We start from the raw sequence: 26,194 nt of genomic DNA on the forward strand, positions 1-26,194 counted from the left end.
AAAATGATATAAATGAGATATCGCTGTAATCGTACTGACCCGACGAATAAAACTGCTTTATCAATTTTACCAAACGCGGAACGGTATAAACGCCTCTCCCAAAAGAAATTCATGAATAGCAGGTTTTTGGTCATTCTGCCTCACAAAAATCGGAATAAAAAGCGATCAAAAATGGTCACGTGTCCGAAAATGTTACCAATAAAAACGTCAACTCGTCCCGCAAAAAACAAGACCTCACATGACTCTGTGGAGCAAAATGTGGAAAAATTATAGGTCTCAAAATGTGGAGACGCAAAAACTTTTTTGCTATAAAAAGCGTCGCTGGTTTCACACTTGCGTTTTTGTCTGCAGCGTTTTTTGCACAAAAAACGCATGCGTTTTTTCCCTATATTTGACATGAAAAACGCATGCGTTTTTTTTGTACGCGTTTGGTCGCGTTTTCAAACGCATGCGGTTTTTTTCTGCATGCGTTCATTTTCAGAAATACAACCTGCAGTATTTTCTTGCGTTTTTAAGCACATGCGTTTGTTTGCGTTAAAAACGCATGCATTTTTATCGAAAAAAAACAGAAAACACACTGAAAAGCCACCCACCACCATCAAGGTGATAAAGGGATCCAAACCCTAACCCTACCCCTAAACTCATCCCTAACCGTTTAATGAACATTTTCTGACAGTCATAGTGCCACGTATTTCAGTGCCACGTATTTCAGTGCCACGTATTTCAGTGCCACGTATTTCAGTGCCACGTATCACGTATTTCAGTGCCACATGTTTCAGTGCCACGTATTTCAGTGCCACGTATCACGTATTTCAGTGCCACATATTTTAGTGCCACGTATTTCAGTGCCACGTATTTCAGTGCCACGTATTTCAGTGCCACGTATTTCAGTGCCACGTATTTCAGTGCCACGTATTTCAGTGCCACGTGTTTCAGTGCCACGTGTTTCAGTGCCACGTATTTAAGTGCCACGTATCACATATTTCAGTGCCACGTATTTAAGTGCCACGTATTTCAGTGCCACGTATTTCAGTGCCACGTATGTCAGTGCCACGTATTTCAGTGCCACGTATTTCAGTGCCACGTATTTCAGTGCCACGTATCACATATTTCAGTGCCACGTATTTAAGTGCCACGTATTTCAGTGCCACGTATTTCAGTGCCACGTATTTCAGTGCCACGTATTTCAGTGCCACGTATTTCAGTGCCACGTATCACGTATTTCAGTGCCACGTATCACGTATTTCAGTGCCACGTATTTCAGTGCCACGTATTTCAGTGCCACGTATTTCAGTGCCACGTATCACGTATTTCAGTGCCACGTGTTTCAGTGCCACGTATTTAAGTGCCACGTATCACGTATTTCAGTGCCACGTATTTCAGTGCCACGTATTTCAGTGCCACGTATTTCAGTGCCACGTATTTTAGTGACACGTATTTCAGTCACGTTTAGGGTTAGGGGTAGGGTTAGGGTTAGGGCTAGGGTTGGAGGTAAAGTTAGGGTTAGGGTTTGGATTACATTTACGTTTGGATTAGGGTTGGGATTAGAATTATGGGTGTGTCAGGGCTAGGGGTGTGGTTAGGGTTACCGTTGGGATTAGGGTTAGGGGTGTGTTTGGGTTAGGGTTTCAGGTAGAATTGGGGAGTTTCCACTGTCCAGGCACATCAGGGGCTCTCCAAGCGCGACATGGCGTCCAATCTCAATTCCAGCCAATTCTGCGTTGAAAAAGTAAAACAGTGCTCCTTCCCTTCCGAGCTCTCCCGTGCGCCCAAAAAGGGGTTTACCCCAACATATGTGTTATCAGCGTACTCGGGACAAATTGAACAACAACTTCTGGGGTCCAAGTTCTCTTGTTATCCTTAGGAAAATAAAAATTTGGGGGGCTAAAAATCATTTTTGTGGGAAAAAAAAGATGTTTTATTTTCACGGCTCTGCGTTATAAACTGTAGTGAAACACTTGGGGGTTCAAAGTTCTCACAACACATCTAGATAAGTTCCTTGGGAGGTCTAGTTTCCAATATGGGGTCACTTGTGGGGGGATTGTACTGTTTGGGTACATCAGGGGCTCTGCAAATGCAACGTGACGCCTGCAGACCAATCCATTTAAGGCTGCATTCCAAATGGCGCTCCTTCCCTTCCGAGCTCTGTCATGCACCCAAACAGTGGTTCCCCCCCACATATGGGGTATCAGCGTACTCAGGACAAATTGGACAACAACTTTTGGGGTCTAATTTATCCTGTTACCCTTGTAAAAATACAAAACTGGGGGCTAAAAAATCATTTTTGTGAAAAAAAAAAAAAGAATTTTTATTTTCACGGCTTTGCGCTATAAACTTTAGTGAAACACTTGGGGGTTCAAAGTTCTCAAAACACATCTAGATAAGTTCCTTGGGAGGTCTAGTTTCCAATATGGGGTCACTTGTAGGGGGTTTGTACTGTTTGGGTACATCAGGGGCTCTGCAAATGCAACGTGACGGCTGCTGACCAATCCATTTAAGTCTGCATTCCAAATGGCGCTCCTTCCCTTCCGAGCTCTGTCATGCGCCCAAACAGTGGTTCCCCCCCACATATGGGGTATCAGCGTACTCAGGACAAATTGGAAAACAAATTTTGGGGTCCAATTTATTCTGTTACCCTTGTAAAAATACAAAGCTGGGTGCTAAAAAATCATTTTTGAGAAAAAAAATAAAAATTATTTTCACGGCTCTGCGTTATAATCTGTAGTGAAACACTTGGGGGTTCAAAGCTCTCAAAACACATCTAGATAAGATCCTTAGGGGGTCTACTTTCCAAAATGGTGTCACTTGTAGGGAGTTTCAATGTTTAGGCACATCAGGGGCTCTCCAAACGCAACATGGCGTCCCATCTCAATTCCAGTCAATTTTGCATTGAAAAGTCAAATGGCGCTCCTTCCCTTCCAAGCTCTGCCATGCGCCCAAACAATGGTTTACACCCACATATGGGGTATCATCGTACTCAGGACAAATTGCACAACATTTTTTGGGGTCCAATTTCTTCTCTTACCCTTGGGAAAATAAAAAATTGGGGGCGAAAAGATCATTTTTGTGAAAAAATATGATTTTTTATTTTTACGGCTCTGCATTATAAACTTCTGTGAAGCACTTGGTGGGTCAAAGTGCTCACCACACATCAAGATAAGTTCCTTAGGGGGTCTACTTTCCAAAATGGTGTCACTTGTAGGGGGTTTCAGTGTTTAGGCACATCAGGGGCTCTCCAAACGCAACATGGCGTCCCATCTCAATTCCAGTCAATTTTGCATTGAAAAGTCAAATGGCGCTCCTTTCCTTCCGAGCTCTGCCATACGCCCAAACAGTGGTCTACCCCCACATATGGGGTATCAGCGTACTCAGGACAAATTGTACAACAACTTTGGGGGTCCATTTTCTCCTGTTACCCTTGGTAAAATAAAACAAATTGGAGCTGAAATAAATTTTGTGTGAAAAAAAGTTAAATGTTCATTTTTATTTAAACATTCCAAAAATTCCTGTGAAACACCTGAAGGGTTAATAAACTTCTTGAATGTGGTTTTGAGCACCTTGAGGGGTGCAGTTTTTAGAATGGTGTCACACTTGAGTATTTTCTATCATATAGACCCCTCAAAATGACTTCAAATGAGATGTGGTCCCTAAAAAAAAATGGTGTTGTAAAAATGAGAAATTGCTGGTCAACTTTTAACCCTTATAACTCCGTCACAAAAAAAAATTTTGGTTCCAAAATTGTACTGATGTAAAGTAGACATGTGGGAAATGTTACTTATTAAGTATTTTGCGTGACATATGTCTGTGATTTAAGGGCATAAAAATTCAAAGTTGGAAAATTGCAAAATTTTCAAAATTTTCGCCAAATTTCCATTTTTTTCACAAATAAACGCAAGTTATATCGAATAAATTTTACCACTAACATGAAGTACAATATGTCACGAGAAAACAATGTCAGAATCGCCAAGATCCGTCAAAGCGTTCCAGAGTTATAGCCTCATAAAGGGACAGTGGTCAGAATTGTAAAAATTGGCCCGGTCATTAACGTGCAAACCACCCTTGGGGGTGAAGGGGTTAATAATGACATCTAAAACAAATAAACTCAACCCACGCAAACCAAAAACAAGTGCTCATGTGAACCAGTGCTCAAACAGTAAAATTGGTTGGATCTCACCAATGGTAGCAGAGCGGAATGCCTCTCTAATATTAGTAGACGTATGGTCACCATAGATAATCTCCCAGTATCTTTAACTGGAGGTCCGTAGTCCACGTATAGGGATGGGTGTGGGGTAATATCTCTCTTCCCTGTAAAACCCGTTCAAGCTCCTGTCCTGACAAGGACAGGCCCCAAGTGGTCCCTATCTATGGACTCCATCAACACTTGACCGTGGACCCAGACGTCAGCATGGATACCTAGCCACTGCAGGTCCCATCTTTGAGAAAGACTATTATTGCACATTCATTGGACTATTGGCCAGCTGAGTACTGGCATACCTGCTCCCCTGATGAGTCTCCGTTATTGGTTATGAAACGCGTTGGGAGAAATACGCTACGGTCCAAGTGTTGGTGGAGTCCATAGATAGGGACCACTTGGGGCCTGTCCTTGTCAGCTTGAATGGGTTTTACAGGGAAGACAGATATTACCCCACACCCATCCCTATACGTGGACTACGGACCTCCAGTTAAGCGAGCGGCAAAGGCCTGTTGTTGTTCCGGGGGCCGACGGATGGTGAGTATATAACGATTTTTCATTTTTTTAATTATTTTTAACATTAGATCATTTTACTATTCATGCTGCATAGGCAGCATGAATAGTAAAAAGTTGGTCACACAGGGTTAATAGCAGCTGTAACTGAGTGCATTACACCGCGGCATAACGCGGTCCATTACCGCTGCCATTAACCCTGTGTGAGGGCAGACTGGAGGGGAGTACGGAGCGGGCACTGACTGTGGGGAGGAAGGAGCGGCCATTTTTCCACCGGACTGTGCCCGTCGTTGATTGGTCGTGGCTGTTTTGCCACGACCAATCAGCGACTTGGATTACATGACAGACAGAGGCCACGACCAATGAATATCCGTGACAGACATTCAGACAGAAAGAAAGACAGAAGTGACCCTTAGACAATTATATAGTAGATGACTGCCTGTTGTAATGTAATGACTGCCTGTTGGAGTGTATAATGTTATTAATGGATCAAACTTATGTTTGTTCACAGAAAGTCCAGAGGCTGGCATCTCTAGCTGTGGAGTGTGTCAGCTCCTTTGCAGTTGATTTCTTTCTACAAACGCATTTGTTCCATGCAGGGATATTGTGGCATCTGCTTATTTACCCCTTTAACTATGACTTCACGTTGGAAGAAAGTGGCATTCAGAAGAATGAAGATACAAATCAGCAGGTATGTGCTCATAATAACCTCTACTTGTACTCCAGACTGTTCAGATATTACTTCTGCCTACAGCAATGTAGAAATACTTATTTCAAATCTTCTTGGCTCCGGGCGCCGCCGCCTCCTCACCGCTGTTCTGAAATCAGCCGGCGCCTGCGCTCTTTTGTCATCCCAGCCCCGCAGTGTCTTCTGATTTATTCACATTGCGGGGCTGGGATTCACAGGCAGGGCGGCCGCACAGGCGCAGTCAGCTAGACTGCATATGAGGACAGACGGGCAGCGCTCACTGCGCCTGCCCAAGGCAGGAGAAAAGAGCGCAGGCGCCGGCTCATTTCAAAACTGCGGTGAGGAGGCGGCGCCTGGCGCCAAGAAGATTTGAGTGACGGCTGTGTGGCGTCTGCAGCAGGGGGGGAAACACCTGCCTCCTTGACTGAAGAAAAGGTATTTAGGACAAATTACAAAACTGATTTTCGGCAGTTACAGCACCCAGAACTAAAAGAGCCACCTTGTCAGAATGCAGCATTACTGCTGCACAAGGTGGCTCTTTTAGTTAAAAACGCCTGGAGGGGTGACAGGTTCCCTTTAATATCGGGAATTCTCAAGGTAGAATTATTCTGCTCTGGTCATTCTCCAGCAGTTTGTTTGTGACCTGCTGCAGTGTTTGCTTTGGTTGTCACAACTCAATGTAAGTCTGAGAGCCAGAGAGGATGATCTAGACCAGTGTTTCTAAACTCCAGTCCTCAAGACCCACCAACAGGTCATGTTTTCAGGATTTCTGTAGTATTGCATAGGTGATGGAATAATGCTTGAGCAGGTGATGAAATTATCACCTGTGCAATACTAAGGAAATTTTGTAAACTTGACCTGTTGGTGGCTCTTGAGGACTTGAGTTGAGAAAAACTGTCCTAGACATACATTGACAGCTTGTGGCCATTACCTCTGACTTCCGGTCAGTCAGAAGTTGCAGTCACAAGATGGCAGTGCGGAACCGGAGCAGCGCTGGGAGGAGCAGAAGACTGCAGCTGGTAAGTATAATACTAGGGTCAAGGAACATACATTAGAAGCACCACTCTAGAGCTGAAATTAAAAAACAATGCTGGAGTGGTTCTTTAATGCCGTTTTGAAGACAAAGGGTGGTCACACAAATTATTGCTTTGTTTTAGATTTCTTTTTTTTTTATTCTGTCAATTCTGTTTTTTTTTTCCATTTTGTCAATTGATAAAATTACACTACAAACAGAATTTTCACACTTGCGTAAAATTTTTTCTCAGTTTGGTACATCTAAATATGTGATTTATAACCGGTTAATCATTCAGGGACTCCTACATTGCCAGGTTATGTCTATTTTCACAATATATTTTTATGTACCGTATATACTTGAGTATAAGCTGAGATTTTCAGCCCATTTTTTTAGGCTGAAAGTGCCCCTCTCGGCTTATACTCGAGTCATTGTCCCAGGGGGTCGGCAGGGGAGGGGGAGTGGCAGCTGTCACATCATACTCACCCTCCCGGCGCGGTCCCTGGCAGCTTCTCCGATGCGATGGTCTCTGGCGCTGGCAGCTCTTCCTGTGTTCAGCTGTCACGTGGTGCCGCTGATTAAAGTAATGAATATGGACACGACTCCACTCCCACAGGGGTGGAGCTCATATTCATTACTTTAATGAGCAGTACAATGTGACCGCTGAACACAGGAACAAGCTGCCGGCGCCAGAGACCATCGCATGGGAGAAGCTGCCAGGGACCGCGCCGGGAGGGCGAGTATGACGCGGGAGGGTGAGCATTGCGATATTCACCTGTCCCCGTTCCACCGCCTGGCTCCGTCTTCCGTGTCCTCTGGCTGTGACGTTCAGGTCAGGGGGCGCGCTGAATGGCTGTGACGTTCAGGTCAGGGGGCGAGATGAAATGGTTAGTTCGCGCCCTCTGCCTGAACAGTCACTGCAGAGAGCCGGAAGACACAGCGGCGCGCGGCGGTGGAACGGGGACAGGTGAATATCGCAAGTGCTGGTGTCCCCGCCTGCTCAGGACAAGAAGTGAGTATGTCTTTTTTTTTTTTAATCACAGAATATGGGGCATAATATTCTATGGAGCATCTTATGGGGCCATAATCAACCTTTGCGCAGCATTATATGGGGCAAATGTTTGTATGGAGCATCTTATGGGGCCTTAATCAACCTTTGTGAAGCATTATATGGGGCAAATGTTTGTATGGAGCATCTTATGGGGCCTTAATCAACCTTTGTGAAGCATTATATGGGGGCATATTTTTGTATGAAGTATCTTATGGGGCCCATCATAAACTTTATGGAGCATTATATGGGGCTCCTGATTCAATATGCATATTCAAAAACATTTAACCTACTGATGTCTCAATTAATTTTATGTTTATTGGTATCTATTTTTATTTTTGAAATTTACCAGTAGCTGCTGCATTTTCCACCCTAGGTTTATACTCGAATCATTGTTTCTCCTAGGCCTCATTGGGGAACACAGGACCATGGGTGTTATGCTGCTGCCACTAGGAGGACACTAAGGCTAGGGTCACATTGCGTTAGGGCAATCCGTTAAGCGCATAGCGCTGGCGGATTGCGCTAACGCAATGCTTCTCTAGGGTCCGCGTTCGGCGTCCCCGCTAGCGCAGATCCCCGATCTGCACTAGCGAGGAACGGACCTCGGGCGCGCCGCGGACGCTGCAAGCAGCGTCCGAGGTCCGTCACTCAAATGACGCCACATCGCTAGCGCCCGCCCAATGTGGGCGGGCGCTAGCGACGCGTTCTCCATTACAGGCTATGGCGGCGTTAACGGACTACGTTAACACCGCGTTATGCCGCGGTGTAACGTAGTCCGTTAAACGCGGTCACATAACGCAATGTGACCCTAGCCTTAGTAAACACAGAAAGAATAGCTCCTCCCCTGCAGTATACACCCTCCTGCTGGCTCTCAGTGAACCAGTTCTTGCTTAGTGTCTGTAGGAGGCAACTGGGTCTGCTTTCAGACCCCACCGTTTTTATTTTAGCTTTTTACTTTTTATTCTATTTTTCCTTAACGGAGCGACTGGGGGCGACGGATCCTTTCTAGGTTCCGATCTCCCCCGCACCATCTACAGGCAAGTACGTGGAGCGTTCCTTCCGTATCCTTTCCTGCAACGTTGGATGCCAGCCCTGAGCTCACCTTACGGGCGACGGTTCCTTCGCGTTCCGATCTCCCCCCTCTATAGCAGGCGACCACATGGAGTAGCCCTCCATCTACTTCTCCTGGAGCCAGGTGCATAGCCGGACATGATATATATGGCGTCCGTGCAGCCCCCCTCTGCATCACCACTGATATAGCGGATGACGCATGGCGGCAGAAGCTCTCCACCCCCTCCCTGACTATGGCGACGGTGGATTGAGCACCGGCCCACCGCATCTACCGTGAGTACACTTCGGGGGTCGAGGCGCTGGGGGGTCCTGGTCCCTGGGGTATGGGAGGTCCGCACCTTAAGCCTGTGTCCGTGGGTGGTCTGTAGTGTGGCAACCCCACGAAGGAGTGCAGCTAATGTTGGCGCTAATAGGGGTCGCGGCGCTGCAGGCCACAACCGCAGAGAAGTAATAAAAAAAAAAAAAAAATTCCCTCAATACAGGCCGGAGTTTTGGCCACGCCCACCGGCAGTTAGCCCCGGCCACTTTTCCGGCCACTTTTCGTTCCCTGTGATGAACTCCCACTTCCTGGTCTCGGCGGCCATCTTGGGACACCTACAGCCCTGATGCTGCAGCACTGCTCCAGCGTTTCCTATCACAGCCCGCAGGACTAGCGTTTTTCTCTGCCTACACTGCGGACCTGCCCTGGGGACTCGAGACACAGGACCTGGTAAGCTCCAGAAGCATAGCTTAACCCTTCCCCTGCTAGTAAGCTCTTTCCTCCAGGCTTTACTATGTCTCAACCAAAGCCTCACAAAAAGTCTGGGAAACCCCACACTATATTTTTCGCTGCATGTACCTCTTGTAAGGTATCATTACCCCGGGGTCACAATACTGCATTATCCACAGCTTGTGAACCGGTGACTGCTCAGGAACCACCTGTTGCTGATACTGAACACAGTGAGCCTAGTCCCCCTGAGTGGGCTACCTCCCTTTCCCGGTCTATGGCATCCCTGGCAAAAGCATTAGACTCATTCCGAGACCCTTCCTCTAACCAGGGCACTAATACGGACGACGCTTCCGATGGTCAGAACCCCTCATACTCCAGGGGTTGTACCTTGCCAAGGAGTTCTCACTCTTCCAGGAAAAGGACTCATGCCATATCCCCAGACCATCACCGGTTTTCGGGTTCTGAGAGCTCCATTTCTCGCTCCCCTTCCATTGGGGCTAGTAGAGAACCTGTTTCAGAGGACGATTCTGACACGTCCCAAGGTCAGGAATTTCATCACGATCAGGAGACTCTCGACTCTCTAATTGAGTCAGTGAATAAGGCTTTGAGACTTGAGGAGGATCCCTTATCTAAAACGGATCATGCCGTGTCCTTTAAGAGGACCAAACGAGCTCACAGAGTGTTCGCCACTCATCCCGAGTTTAAGCAAATTGTTAAATCTCACAGGATCCCTCCAGATAAACGATTCACAGGGCAGAAGCCCATGGAGTCCAAATATCCCTTTGCCCATGTAGTCCAAATATCCCTTTGCCCAGGATCTAAGAAAAGATTGATTACAATCTCCCCCAGTAGATCCTCCGGTATTGCGCCTGGCTACGAAATCTGTTTTATCCTCCTCGGAGGGCGCCTCTATTAAAAATCCAACCGATCGTCAGATCGACAATATGGCGCGTTCAGCTTTTGAAGCCTCAGCGGCCGCACTCTTTCCATCTTTTGCCGCTACGTGGATGGCTAAGGCTATGACCCACTGGGCTGAGGTCTTGTCTTCAGCAGTTATGGATACCAATCTTCCCCCCAAGATAGCAGACCTCACTACTCAGATAGCCAGAGCTGGAGATTTTGTAGTGACCGCGTCCCTGGATGCCGCAGACTGCGCTTCTCAAGCAGCAGCAAATGCCATCACCATCCGGATATCCTTATGGCTCAGGGACTGGCGTGCGGATTCTACTTCTAAAAAGTCATTGACTTATCTCCCATATCAGAGCGGTCACCTTTTTGGCGAAAAGCTCGACCAGTTAATTTCTGATGCCACTGGAGAGAAGAGTAAATTTCTTCCACAACAGAGACCCTCTCGGCCCTTTCGGGACCCGCAACCACAGGCTCTGTCACGATTTTTTTCGTTACAACTCAAACTGGTCCTCTACTTCCACATCTCCCGGTTCCGGCCGGGCACAACGTGGAGACAGAGGTTCACAGACCTCTTTTAAGCCTTCCCCTTCATGGAGAGGCAGGCCAAGGCAGCCAGGATCCAGAGGAGCCAGAACGGGCAGACCTTCCACACAATGACTCACTGCGGTATCCGGGGGACACCCTCAAAGTAGGCTGCCGCCTGCTTTCCTTCAGTGCCGCGTGGCTCTCGGTCGTTCACGACGAGTGGGTCCACGTTCTAGTGTCCTCCGGATACAAGATAGATCTCTTATCTCGTCCTCCAAACCGTTTTTTCCTGTCTTCTCCTCCCAGGGCAAAAGCATCAGAGTTCTTCAAAGCTATAAGCTCTCTGAGAAAAGACGGAGTTATTATTCCGGTCCCTCAAAGCGAAAGGTTTCAAGGTTTTTATTCAAACCTCTTCATTGTTCCAAAGAAGGACGGTACAGTACGGCCCATACTGGACCTAAAACTGCTGAACTAGTTTGTCAGGGTGGGACGGTTCCGGATGGAATCGCTTCGTTCTGTCATCGCCTCCATGGAAAAAGGCGAGTTCCTGGTGTCTATAGACATCCATGACGCATATTCTTATTTTACCTTTCACCAAAGGTTTCTTCGCTTCGCAGTTCAGGAAGATCACTTCCAATTCGTTGCTCTGCCCTTCGGCCTCGCCACCGCTCCCAGGGTATTCACCAAGGTCATGGCGGCTGCCGTGGCCATACTCCACACCCGAGGAGTGGTGGCGCTCCCGTATTTAGACGATATCCTCATCAAAGGCCCCTCTTTCCGCTCCTGCAAGGAAGCCGTGGCCATTACAATAGATACCCTTTCTTGCCTGGGTTGGAAGATAAACTTAAAAAAATCTTCCCCAGTGCCGGCTCAGCGAATTTCCTTTCTAGGAATGATACTCGACTCGTCCCGGGGGTTGGTTCTTCTTACCCCGGAAAAGATCTCAGTCCTACAGCGAGAAGCTCAGAAACTCTCTCAGCCTCGCTCTCACTCTCTGCGCTTCAGTATGAGAGTCCTCGGCAGGATGGTAGCAGCTATGGAGGCGGTTCCATTTGCCCAACTACACCTCCGTCCCCTACAGCATGCCTTCCTGGCTGTTTGGGACGGGAACCCGTTCTCCCTAGACCGTCGGTTCCTCCTTCCCCAGCGAGTCAGACAGTCTCTCAGGTGGTGGACATTGAAATCCTCCCTGAATCAAGGGAAGTCTTTTCTTCCAGTATTCTGGCTGGTTGTGACGACAGACGCCAGTCTTCTAGGCTGGGGAGCGGTGTTCCTTCATCACACTGCTCAGGGCCGCTGGTCCCCCCAGGAATCCCGCCTTCCAATCAACATCTTGGAAATCCGGGCGATCAGGCTGGCACTTCTCCAGTTCTATCCCTTCCTAGCAGGTCACCCAATCAGGATTCAGTCTGACAACGCCACTGCAGTGGCATACATCAACCGCCATGGAGGAACCCGCAGCAGGGCGGCCATGACAGAGGTAGGCCACATTCTCCGATGGGCCGAGGAAAACCGCTCAATGATCTCTGCCGTTCACATCCCGGGAGTGGACAATTGGGAGGCAGACTTCCTCAGTCGGCAATGCCTCGACTCTGGGGAGTGGTCTCTCCATCCGGAGATCTTCCACCAGATCTGCTGTCGTTGGGGAACCCCAGACGTGGATCTGATGGCCTCACGGCTGAACTCCAAGGTTCCCGACTTCATGACTCGGTCCCACGATCCGGCAGCCATCGGGGCAAACGCTCTTGTACTCCTGTGGCATCATTTTCGGCTTCCGTACATATTTCCCCCGCTTCTTCTCCTGCTGAGTCATCAAGAAAATCAGAGCGGAGAGGGTACCGGTAATCCTGATTGTGCCAGATTGGCCACGCCGGGCGTGGTACGCGGAACTAGTTCAACTAGTTGCCGACGTTCCCTGGCGATTACCGATTCGTTCAGATCTGCTATCTCAAGGCCCCTTTTACCACCAGAACTCAGAGGCCCTGTGTTTGACGGCATGGCCGTTGAGTCTTGGGTCCTAACCCAGGCAGGTTTCTCTCCAAAAGTCATAGCTACCATGATCAACGCTAGAAAGCCTACGTCTATGCGTATCTATCATCGCACTTGGAAGACTTTCTTTTCTTGGTGTAGCGACCGAGGACGTTCTCCTCTTCATTTTTCCATCCCTTCCATTCTCGAGTTCTTACAAACTGGTTTGGACTTGGGTCTCGCCCTTAGTTCTCTCAAGGGGCAGATCTCAGCCCTGTCTGTTCTCTTCCAACGCAGGATTGCCAACAGATTACAGGTCAAGACGTTTATTCAGGGAGTCTCCCATCGGGCGCCCCCCTATAGGATGCCGTTGGAACCATGGGATCTTAATCTGATCCTCGGAGTTTTGCAACAGGCTCCTTTCGAACCTCTACAGGAGGTTTCCCTGTCTCTTCTTTCATGGAAAGTTGCTTTTCTAGTTGCAGTCACCTCTATTAGACGAGTCTCCGAGCTGGCGGCTCTGTCCTCTCAAGTTCCGTTCCTGAATTTTCGTCAGGATAAGGTGGTTTTGAGGACATCCCCCCCCCCCCTCTTTTCTACCGAAAGTTGTATCCTCTTTTCATCTCAATGAGGAGATTGTCTTACCATCACTCTGTCCGGCACCAGTCCATCGCATCGAGAAGGCCCTTCACACACTGGATTTAGTGAGAGCTCTTAGGAGATACATCTCGCGGACAGCGTCTTTCCGCAGGTCAGATGCCCTATTCATGCTCCCGGAAGGACCGAGGAAAGGGTTTCCCGCTTCCAAGGCGACAATAGCCAAATGGATTCGTTCGGCTATTCAAGAGTCCTACCAGGTCAGAGGTCTTCCTGTCCCAGCAGGGATTAAGGCTTACTCCACTCGGTCAGTGAGTGCGACTTGGGCCATCCGGCACCAAGCTTCGGCAGCACAAGTTTGTAAGGCTGCGACATGGTCCGGCCTCCATACCTTTACAAAAAATTACCATATTCACTCTCAGGCCTCGGCAGATGCGACCGTCGGCAGACGAATTTTACAGGCGGCAGTGCCGCATCTGTAGCTTGTGGGTACAAGCAGCAATTGCAGTTGTTTCCCACCCAGGGACTGCTTTAGGACATCCCATGGTCCTGTGTCCCCCAATGAGGCGTAGGAGAAAAGGAGATTTTTGTGTACTCACCGTAAAATCCTTTTCTCCGAGCCAATCATTGGGGGACACAACACCCACCCTGTTAGCCTATTGGCTTTGGTTTTTTGGAGTTAACTTGGTTTTGGCATAGTTCATCCTTGTTAAATATTAAGCTCCTACTGCTTTGTTACCAAACTGATTCACTGAGAGCCAGCAGGAGGGTGTATGCTGCAGGGGAGGAGCTATTCTTTCTGTGTTTACTTAGTGTCCTCCTAGTGGCAGCAGCATAACACCCATGGTCCTGTGTCCCCCAATGATTGGCTCGGAGAAATGGATTTTACTGTGAGTACACAAAAATCTCTTTTTTCCCAGTTTTTTGTGGCAAAATTAGGGGTCTCGGCTTATACTCGAGTATATACGGTACTTATAATTGGTAAATAAGTTGTGCTTGCTGTGTTCAAAATGATGCATTGCAAACTGACTGTCAAAACTACTTTTGCCCTGCCTGCATTCCTCCCCCTTATGTTTTACTGTATTTTTCTCATTATTCAACAGGAAGTTGCCAACAGTCTTGCCAAGCTCAGCCTTCTTGCTCTGAGCCGATTAGGGGGATTTTTACCCGGCGAACAAGTAACCCCTGAAAATCCAGCTATACGGAAAAGCTTAGCAGGGATGCTTACCCCTTATGTTGCTCGGAAACTTTCTGTGTCATCGCCTGAAGAGGTATAGTGCGATCTGTCTACAATAGTGCCCATAATGATCATTCTGATTTCTACTATCATAGTCTATATCTTATATAGTCGAATCATTAATTTAAATCCTTTGGCTATGTGCACACGTTGCGGATTTTGCTGCGGATACGCAGCTGATTTAACGCTGCGTATCTGCAGCTGTTTTCCATGTGTTGTACAGTACCATGTAAACGTATGAAAAACAAAATCCGTGGTGCACATGCTGCAGAAAAAAAGGCGCGGAAACGCAGTGGTGCTTTTTCCGCAGCACGTCAATTCTTTGTGTGGATTCCGGAGCAGTTTACACCTGCTCCTCAATAGGAATCCGCAGGTAAAAAACCGCAGGTGGAATCCGCCAAAAACCGCTGAAAATCTGCGGGTAATCCGCTGTGCGGTTTACCTGCGGAATTTGCAAAACCAGTGTAGAAAAATCCGCACACCAATCCGCAACGTGTGCACATACCCTTAGTAGTCATGGACCCAGATTATATTATGACATATTTTAATTTTGGACTCCGAGTAATAGTCCTTATAATTTCTGTTTCATAAATCAATAGTATACGTGAAAATAAGAAAATTTTTATTATATCTTATACAAATCTGTTTTTTTTTTTCTACTCTGGGGCTGATCTTCCATTTTCAAAATTCTCAATTCCATGTAAATCTGTACTCGTAAAGCCAGATTTTTACATTACTGAGATAGGAGGGGACAATTGGTGTTAATGATATTTTATGTAGAGGAAGAGGAGCAGGAGGCCCAGTGCTTCCACCTTCCCCTCCACATCAAATCTTATCAGCGCTAGCTGTCTTCTCCTGTCTCAGAAGTCTAAAAATCTGTCTGCACTGAAGACTAATTTTACCCTTGATTTTTGAGAATGAATGATACTGACAGAGAAGGAATAAGATATATTGCAAAGTTTCTTATTTTCGTGTGTACTATTGATTTATGAAATAAAAATTAAAACGGTTACAGTTTAACACTGGTTTGTTTCTATAGTATGTGATTTACAGGTTTCCATTAATTTTAAGAAATAGCTATCACAACATATTCTAAAGCTGAACTAATCAAAAAAAATGTTTTAGTTGGTAGAATTGTGATCCTTCCCTTCAGAATTCCATATTGATCACTTTCAAAGACAAAGCTTTACTGGAAGGTGTACACAATCCCTGCGTTTACTATTGGCTGTGATGTGTAATCATTACTAGATTTCTTCTTTTTTACTCCTCAGACCCTGAAAATGCTGAACTGTAACACGGAAAGCCCCTACCTGATATGGAACAATGGTACCCGAGCAGAACTCTTAGAATTTCTGGAATCTGAGCAGGAAAGCATGACAAGACGAGTAAGAAATAAAGGATATAGATTATTTCCTCTCTGGCAGTCAATGAGGAAGATCCATTCATATGTATTATGTGCAGTGTTACAGGAAACATAATAAGATTTATAATTTTTCTTTTCCAGGGAGAATGTGATAAAACTTACGGGGCTGATTTTGTGTTCAGTGATCACTCCAAAGAGCTGATTGTGGGAGAGATTTTTGTCCGGGTGTACAATGAACAGCCCACGTTCCAGCTTGAGGTGAGGCTTCACTGGTGATCTATAAATGAAAAAAGGAACAGAAGGTCTCTGGTATTGTGCAATATGCAATGCATCAAAAAAAGAAACTATATTGAAACCCTTCATCTATTCAATGATGTATCCGGCATAGCTGTCATGACTGTGTTGTAAGTGAAGCCAGTGAAGAAAGTGTCATCTGAGATAAAAATATATATATATATATATATATATATATATATATATATATATATATATATATATATATATATATATATATATATATATATATATATATATACGTGTGTGTATGTATATGTACAAGTATGTATATATATATATATATCTATATATATATCCACGTATATATATCTCTCTATATCTATCTATATATCTATCTATATATCTATCTATCTATCTATCTATATATATATATATATATATATATATATATATATATATATATATATATATATATATATATCATCTAATATATAAAGCTGAATGTGTGTGTGTGTATGTCCGGGATTGGCATCTGCACCGTCGCAGCTACAGCCACAAAATTTTGCACAGTCACACGTCTGGACCCCGAGAACGTCATAGGCTATGTTGTGAGGTGAAATTTTAACCCCGCGCGTTCCAGTTCACCAAACAATTTTGCCCCTACCTACATAATGGGGAAAAAGTGAAAGGAAGAGCGTTGGAGGCAAATTAACAGCTGCCAGATGTGAACAAGGGGGACTTAAAGAGTGAGAGCGATGGCGCCAAAGAGTATATACCGTACAGTTGCTAAGGTGGGGCCCCGACATGGGATACTCACCACACACGGGGATATGAACACACACACAAGATGCACCACACACTACCACGTGCTTGAACACATATACCACCCTCAGCACACATTTCACCACACATACACCAACCTCGCCACATAAAAGTCGAAACACAAAAGTCGCCGCTCAAAACTCATCTCACAAAAGTCGCTACATGCATGTCGCCACACGCAACTTAACACATGAAACTCGCCCTAAAACACACACAAGTCTGGTATTATCCTTCAAAAATAAAAATCTGATTAATAAGCAGACAAACTACAAGAGCAACAACTGTACCATATAGGAAATACGGCAGCTGTCAGTCACATGACCTGTCTATTATGTGTATGTGTGAGCTAATATATACTGCCAGGGGGGAGGGCTTCCTGTAGGCTGGGGATTTATCAGGCTGCCAATTTAGCTTACAAATACTGAGGTAAAAATACTGACCAAATAACTTGTGAACAAGGTCTAATACAGGAGATAACACACAGATATATACTATATACAGGAGGAGATGACACACAGGTATATACTATTTACAGGGGAGATGACACACAGGTATATACTATATAGAGGAGGAGATGACATACAGGTACATACTACATACAGCAGGAGATGACATACAGGTATATAATATATACAGGAGGAGATTACCTACAGGTATATAGTATATACAGGAGGAGATGACATACAGGTATATGCTATGTATAGGAGGAGATGACATACAGGTATATACTATATACAGGAGGAGATGACACACAGATATATACTATATATAGGTGAGATGACACACAGGTATATACTATATACAGGAGGAGATGACACGCACATATATACTATTTACAGGGGAGATGACACACAGATATATACTATATACAGGAGAGATGACACACAGATATATACTATACAGGAGAGATGACACACAGGTACATACTATATACAGGGGAGATGACACACCGGTACATACTATATACAGGAGGAGATGACACACAGATATATACTTTATACAGGAGGAGATGACATACAGGTACATACTATATACAGGAGGAGATGACACACAGATATATACTATATACAGGGGCAGATGACACACAGATATATACTATATACAGGGGGAGATGACATACAGGTACATACTATATACAGGAGAGATGACACACAGGTATATACTATATACAGGAGGAGATGACACACAGATATATACTATATACAGGGGGAGATGACATACAGGTACATACTATATACAGGAGAGATGACACACAGGTATATACTATATACAGGGGAGATGACACACGTATATACTATATACAGGAGGAGATGACACGCACATATATACTATATACAGGGGAGATGACACACAGGTATATACTATATACAGGAGATGACACACTGGTATATACCATATACAGGGGAGATGACATACAGGTACATACTATATACAGGGGAGATGACACACAGGTATATACTATATACAGGGGAGATGACACACAGATATATGCTATATACAGGAGGAGATGACACACAGGTATATACTATATACAGGAGGAGATGATACACAGGTATATACTATATACAGGGGAGATGACACACGTATATACTATATACAGGAGGAGATGACACACATATATACTATATACAGGAGCAGATGACACACAGGTATATACTATATACAGGAGGAGATGACATACAGGTACCTACTATATACAGGAGGAGATGACACACGTATATACTATATACAGGAGGAGGTGACATACAGGTATATACAGAAGAGATGACATACAGGTATATACTATATACAGGAGGAGATGACACATACACTCACTGGCCACTTTATTAGGTACACCTGTCCAACTTCTTGTTAACACTTAATTTCTAATCAGCCAATCACATGGCGGCAACTCAGTGCATTTAAGCATGTAGACATGGTCAAGACAATCTCCTGCAGTTCAAACCGAGCATCAGTATGGGGAAGAAAGGTGATTTGAGTGCCTTTGAACGTGGCATGGTTGTTGGTGCCAGAAGGGCTGGTCTGAGTATTTCAGAAACTGCTGATCTACTGGGATTTTCACGCACAACCATCTCTAGGGTTTACAGAGAATGGTCCGAAAAAGAAAAAAAATCCATTTAGCGGCAGTTCTGTGGGCGGAAATGCCTTGTTGATGCCAGAGGTCAGAGGAGAATGGGCAGACTGGTTCGAGCTGATAGAAAGGCAACAGTGACTCAAATCGCCACCCGTTACAACCAAGGTAGGCCTAAGAGCATCTCTGAACGCACAGTGCGTCGAACTTTGAGGCAGATGGGCTACAGCAGCAGAAGACCACACCGGGTACCACTCCTTTCAGCTAAGAACAGGAAACTGAGGCTACAATTTGTACAAGCTCATCGAAATTGGACAGTAGAAGATTGGAAAAACGTTGCTTGGTCTGATGAGTCTCGATTTCTGCTGCGACATTCGGATGGTAGGGTCAGAATTTGGCGTAAACAACATGAAAGCATGGATCCATCCTGCCTTGTATGGAGCATCGTTGGGATGTGCAGCCGACAAATCTGCGGCAACTGTGTGATGCCATCATGTCAATATGGACCAAAATCTCTGAGGAATGCTTCCAGCACCTTGTTGAATCTATGCCACGAAGAATTGAGGCAGTTCTGAAGGCAAAAGGGGTCCAACCCGTTACTAGCATGGTGTACCTAATAAAGTGGCCGGTGAGTGTAGGTATATACAATATACAGGAGGAGATGACATACAGCAGGTATATACTATTTACAGGGGAGATGACATACAGGTATATACTATATACAGGAGATGACATACAGGTGTATACTATATATAAGGGAGATGACAAACATGTATATACTGAGGGGGAAATGAGGTGTGAGGTGAAAATGAGGGGTGTGAGGTGAAAATGAAAAGGTGTGAGTGCAAAATGAGGAGTGAGGGAAAATAGTGGATTGATCGGAAAATGACAGATGTGAGGTCGAAATGACAAGTGTTAGGGGGGAATGAGAGGCGTGATGGGAAAATAAGAGAAGTGAGGTGCTATAACTAACCACAGATATTTACTATGCCCAAGTAACGCCGGGCTCTTCAGCTAGTGTATATATATATAATTATTTTTGGACTGCATATTTTTGTTCCTTGCCCGATAATAGAATATATACAGATGGTTTCCTATCTTAGAAAAAAAATCACCCATGAAATATTCCTATTCTTGACGACGTTAAGGTCATACTTGCTTGAATTTGGGATTTGATTCTATCATTTTTGCCATTGTTCTATTTCTTGCATAGGCACCAAAAGCCTTTGCTGCTAGTCTGCTCGATTATATTGGATCACAAGCCCAGTACCTTCATACACTCATGGCCATGACCCAGACTGGAAAAGTGGAGTCTGAACAGCATGGAGAAAGATTACAAAAGGTTGAAATGGCCCTGGAAGCTTTAAGGAATGTAATCAAGCACAACCCTGGTAATAGTTTTTTTTTGTTTTTTTTTACCATCAATAACTAACAATGAATGCAACTGTCTATCATTGCTTTCCCATGGAAGATTGCACTGATATAGCTTGTATAGTGCAGTACTTTTGGCCCTCATAACCACGATGTTGTAGTACGGAGCAGCGAAGGACTTTCAATGGGGTGGGTGGTCTGGTCTTGTGATAAGTCTGCAGTCACTCTTCTGACTTCCCAACACTGTCCGGTTTCCCTAATGTTGCCAGTAAGTGCATACATGTGGTCACATACCGACTAGCTGGACTTGCTCAATTCATTTGTTTTTAGCGAGGCCCCACACTTCTAGTCAGAATGTAGACAGAAGCATTTGAATTGTATACTTTGTCACATGACCACCCGTTCTTTGACACCGCTTTATTTATTGCCTCACATTTGTTAACTACCTCAGCCTGTTCCTCTCCAGGATATCCTATAAGCAGAGCCAGCCAGGAGTCCATATTGTTTTGGGTTGCTATTGTTAAATACAGAGGTTTTTTGTATAATTATTCCTTAATAATGTATATAAATGGCATTAGTGATTTATATTTTGGCATGATCCACATGTAGTGTTCATATGACCCTTTTTTTCTTTTTTTAAAGTAGAGGGTACCTGAATCATGTGGGTCTAGTGAATAATGTGGCCTTTTTTGTTGTTTTATTTTACATCAGGGTCAGAGACTGAATGTATTGGACATTTCAAATTGATTTTTTCATTGTTGCGAGTCCATGGAGCTGGAAAAGTTCAGCAGCTTGCATTGGAGGTAAGCCGTTGCGGTCTTGCATAAATGTACCACAGTTTCATGAAAATGTTGTAGAACGGGTTTTGAACATAATCTTTAAGTGATAATGGTTTTCTTTTTTTCAATTTTTTAATGTATTTTTTGCTGTCTATTTTACTTAACAGGTAGTCAACATAGTCACAAGTAATCAGGAATGTGTTAATAACATTGCCGAATCCATGGTCCTCTCCAGCTTATTATCACTATTGCATTCATTGCCAACAAGTAAGTTTTTTTTTCTTTTAATGCTACGTACATTTAATACATACAACCCATGGTCATTGGATTATAAGGCAGTTATATTGGGCTTTTTATAGAAAGTGAAGCTGAACTACACATCTTTAAAGCGATCTGACTTGTGTTCTATCTTCAGGTCGGCAGCTTGTTCTTGCAACCTTATATGCTCTAACATCTAATACAAAAATCGTAAAGGAGGCCATGGCCAAAGGTATGTGGAAGGTGCTGTTTTATTGATGGCCATGTACAGTACTCTGACTGTGCTCCTCTGCCAGTGGCTTGGGTGGTACACATAGGCCCACTCAGTCTCACTGCCCAGATCATAGAAGTTGTATAAGTTCACACTGTTCATCTGCCAGTTATGTATATACTGTATATGTGCAGCCTCCAGTTAAATTTTAGCTTTTTTCTTTTTTCCAGGAGCTTTAATTTACTTATTGGATATGTTTTGCAACTCCACTCACCCCCAAGTCCGATCACAAACCGCCGAGCTGTTTGCCAAAATGACAACGGACAAACTTGTTGGCCCTAAGGTGGGTTAGTCTTCTCAATATGTTTTCTCAGATAATTAAACAGAATTTTTTTTTAAGGTATAGCTAATGCAAATGTTTCCTTATATTATAGGTCAGAATTGCATTGATTAAGTTCTTACCAGGGGTATTCATGGATGCAATGAGGGACAATGCTGAAGCCGCTGTCCATATATTTGAAGGAACCCATGAAAATCCAGAATTAATTTGGAACGATAACTCCAGGGAAAAAGTGTCCACCACAGTCCGTGAAATGATGTTAGAGTAAGTGGAAACATGAAACCTATTTGTACAGCACTTATGACTGTAATACCTCCTCCACATTATCTTTTCACCATACTGACCACTGACGTGCAGGTTCATTTGTAAACGGAATTTTACGGCGTGCATAAGGAATCTATCTGCATAAAAAGTAGTCTTTTTGTAGACACATTGCTTTATTTATCTTGTATGGAGTTACATTCAGGCATTATAATCCAGAGCTGCATTCATAATTCCACAGGCTTCAGGGCTCGAGAAGCACTTATCACCAATCTGGGACTGCAATTTTTATGTAAAGCATCACTCCATCATTTTTTGAACCGAAGTCCCCTGCCCCCTGTCATATATTCATGTTTCGGTGCCACTCCGGTCCCTCTGTGCCAACTTGTGTCAGTAGCTTCTGACTGACCAGGAGTCAGAAGTTGCGTCAACCTCTCAATGCAAGTCTATGAAAGCCAGAACAAGGCTCCCATAGACTTACATTAAAGTGTGACCTTCCGGCTCGCTCCAGCAAACACTGGAGCAACCAGCAGGTCACAAACTGCCAGAGACCAACCAGAGCGGCAGTGATAGAAGGGGAAGGTGCCGGAAGGTGAGTATGAGTAGGGGCAGGGGATTTGAAGCACCACTCCATCGGTAAAATTAAAAATCAACAACACTGCAGTGGTGCTTTAATAAGAGTGGGCAACCCCAGATTGCTGATTTTTTTCTAAATATCACCCATTAGCAAAAGCAGTAAGAAGGGTCTCGAACGTCCCCAAAATGACCTGACTTTCTTGTAAAAGTCTTTTCGAAACTTTCAGATTGTAGGATCCTGGCATGTAGAGCTGTATGCCACAACCCTTGTGACCCCTCTCCCATGAAGAAGTGATATCTCACGAGATCTTGCTCTTTGCACTAACGTAGCGCTGCTGCACTCTTTACTAAACTGCTACTCAGCAGGAACCACCCTAATGGGCAGCCCCAGGTCGCTGAGGAGGACTGTCAGTCTTCAAGCATTCCTTGCTGGCTCCGCTCTGGTGACTTGCGTCCTGGGGTGTATGGGTTTTACACTTGACCGTGTACAGTAAGTGAGTGTAGGCTGTTATAAATCATAGGTGATACTATGTATTAACAAAAGGTTTTTATTCATACAGTCTTGCATCTTATATCGGAATATAGTATGTACAAAGTATTCTTTCTAAGCAACAAATTTTATCTGAGTTACTCTTTGTGACACCCCTTGTGATTCCTAAAGTAAGCATATATCATGACTAAGCTATGACTCCTCCGCCAATGTGCAAGATACTGGGGTTACACAGCTGCAAAGCTCCATATTTTACTCTGTGAGCAATCTAGTGGGCAGAATGTATATATGTATGATCAATATGAATTACATGTATACTAGAGGATATCTACATGATGTAGTCCCAGTTGTTGTCTCTTGCAGTAATTGTTCAATCTGATCTACTCTTTTTGTATTGGTATGGACATATACTAATATGCTTTTTAACTCGTAGGCACTTTAGGCAGCAGGTAGAAAACCCTGATGCAAATTGGAGGGTAAGTTTTTTTTGTTTTTTTTTTAATGTTTTGTTTTTAAACTGACAAAGGTATTGTCAGGTAAATTGCTTCATGCTAAATGTAAATCAGAAATATGAAGCTTTCTTTCTACTGTTCCTTTTGAAATCCATTCCTCACATTAGTTCAAAAATTGCATCACAAACTCCAGTAGTGTTTTTTCCAAAAAACTTGTGTGCACTTTTTTAGTGGAATCTGTCAACAAGTTTTTTGCTATGTATGTAAAGAGCACCAGCAGGGCTGTGGAGTGTGTAAGACAAACCTCCGACTTCTCAATTTCCCTGACTCCGACTCCGCAGCACTGCCTCACTACTGAGCATGTACATAAAGTGCAGCACAGATTCATCTCCACAGCACTGGTCACTACTGAGCATGTACATAAAGTGCAGCACAGATTCATCTCCACAGCACTGCCTCACTACTGAGCATGTACATAAAGTGCAGCACAGATTCATCTCCACAGCACTGGTCACTACTGAGCATGTACATAAAGTGCAGCACAGATTCATCTCCACAGCACTGGTCACTACTGAGCATGTACATAAAGTGCAGCACAGATTCATCTCCACAGCACTGCCTCACTACTGAGCATGTACATAAAGTGCAGCACAGATTCATCTCCACAGCACTGTTCACTACTGAGCATGTACATAAAGTGCAGCACAGATTCATCTCCACAGCACTGCCTCACTATTGAGCATGTACATAAAGTGCAGCACAGATTCATCTCCACAGCACTGCCTCACTATTGAGCATGTACTGTACATAAAGTGCAGCACAGATTCATCTCCACAGCACTGGTCACTACTGAGCATGTACATAAAGTACAGCACAGATTCATCTCCACAGCACTGCCTCACTACTGAGCATGTACAGATTCATTCAACTAAAAGCTGAGATCTTTAAATCAGGAACAGACCATTTGTAGGACATTTCATAACTTTCCCGAATTGTTATGAACATTTTTACAGCACATCCTGCATTGTACTACTGCACTCAATTTATTATATATGTTATGAGTTGGAGTTGGTCCATTTTATACCAACTCCGCCAGAATGGACACAGACTCTGACTCAACAGCCCAGAGCACCATAGTGTAAGGGCAGAGAACCTGGTTTGAGCAACGGCACATACTGAGCTGTGTGATGTTGTTTCACTACAGTCAGTATTTTATCAACAGGAGATTATCACTACAGGACAACTGACCTTGTGCCTCCTAGTCTAACCCGTCCCCAGCACGGATTAGCAGCTCTCTATCACTATACAATGTATACAGGAGGCTGTGGAATGGGGTGGGGTTATACACAGCTCAACAACCGAGGTCTGCTATATCTGTAGCAGATAGTCAGTGTTTTATCACAACTGCTGCACCTAGTAAACTGATATATCAATGGAATCAGATTCTCTGTCCATACCTCATGCTGCTGTCAGATTAAATGGCAATAACCTGCTGACAGATTCCCTTTAAATGTTTGCATTTTTGTTTGCTTTGTATTTATGGTTTCAACTATGTGTTTTTTAAAAATAATCCAAAATGGTTTTGGTCTTCTCTAGTTGCCTGATGATTTCAATATCGCATTTGGAGAGGCACAAGGGGAATTATCAGTCGGCGGCGTTTTCCTAAGGATATTTATCGCTCAGCCTGCTTGGGTTCTACGGAAGCCGAGAGAGTTTCTGGTTGCTCTACTGGAGAAATTTACAGAACTGCTGGAAAAAAATAATGTCCATGTAAGATTACTGGGCCGTGAATATCGGTTTCAGATATAAATGTTTCATATAAACCTATATTCTGCTTGTTGGCATTACATTTCTGCCATAGGGTGAGTGACGGAATGCATTAATTCTACATTTTGGTGGTGTTCCCATTGTTTAAATCCTCAAAGATGAGAAGTTGATCGTAAAATAGCTCAAAATCCCTCTTTACCCATTTCACAGTCAGCTGCTGATGTTGCAGCCAGGGTCCGTAGCGCCAAAATCTTGCCAAGCTGATTAACCGCAAAGTTGAGGATGTGCTTAGTTAGTCTGACAAGATTTTGGAAGTAACGGATGAGCACCACTGTATTCAGAATTGATGCCCCATCACCCCCACAGTAATATAATGCCAGAACTTGATTTAACAAATAGGTCATTTCCCGATTTACCTTTTTTTTTTTTTTTTTTTTTTAAATAATACAAGTACAAGTTTTAAATATTTTTTTTTTTCCTATAGGGTGAAACCTTAGAAACTGTAACGACAGCAACAGTCTGTCTGTTCAATGCCCAGCCCCAGTTATTGGACCAAGTCCCACCTTTGGGTCACCTGCCGAAGATCCTCCAGGCATTGAACCACAAGAATAACGCTATTCCAAAGTGTGCAATACGGGTCCTCCACACGATGACGGATAATGAGGTACGGTATGACTGCACAGGAGAGTTTTCATTCCTTGTCATTTGACCTCCATGGAATTAAACG

At 44.3% G+C, this 26,194-nt stretch overlaps 1 protein-coding gene across 3 annotated transcripts in view; it reads left to right on the plus strand.

The window, feature by feature from the left end:
• DNAJC13 (DnaJ heat shock protein family (Hsp40) member C13) overlaps positions 1–26,194 on the plus strand; it is a 217,204-nt gene that overhangs the window by 177,228 nt on the left and 13,782 nt on the right. For all 3 annotated transcript variants that reach the window (XM_077269034.1, XM_077269036.1, XM_077269037.1), the window contains 13 exons: positions 5,217–5,396; positions 14,336–14,503; positions 15,741–15,854; positions 15,974–16,090; positions 20,176–20,353; positions 21,045–21,136; positions 21,280–21,379; positions 21,528–21,602; positions 21,812–21,924; positions 22,016–22,185; positions 23,682–23,724; positions 25,297–25,470; positions 25,952–26,131. In XM_077269034.1, coding sequence (XP_077125149.1) covers positions 5,217–5,396; positions 14,336–14,503; positions 15,741–15,854; positions 15,974–16,090; positions 20,176–20,353; positions 21,045–21,136; positions 21,280–21,379; positions 21,528–21,602; positions 21,812–21,924; positions 22,016–22,185; positions 23,682–23,724; positions 25,297–25,470; positions 25,952–26,131 — 1,704 coding nt within the window. The remainder of the gene's footprint in view (positions 1–5,216; positions 5,397–14,335; positions 14,504–15,740; positions 15,855–15,973; positions 16,091–20,175; positions 20,354–21,044; positions 21,137–21,279; positions 21,380–21,527; positions 21,603–21,811; positions 21,925–22,015; positions 22,186–23,681; positions 23,725–25,296; positions 25,471–25,951; positions 26,132–26,194) is intronic.

Source organism: Ranitomeya variabilis, chromosome 6 (genome assembly GCF_051348905.1).
Source record: "Ranitomeya variabilis isolate aRanVar5 chromosome 6, aRanVar5.hap1, whole genome shotgun sequence".
NCBI classification, from domain to species: Eukaryota; Metazoa; Chordata; class Amphibia; order Anura; family Dendrobatidae; genus Ranitomeya; species Ranitomeya variabilis.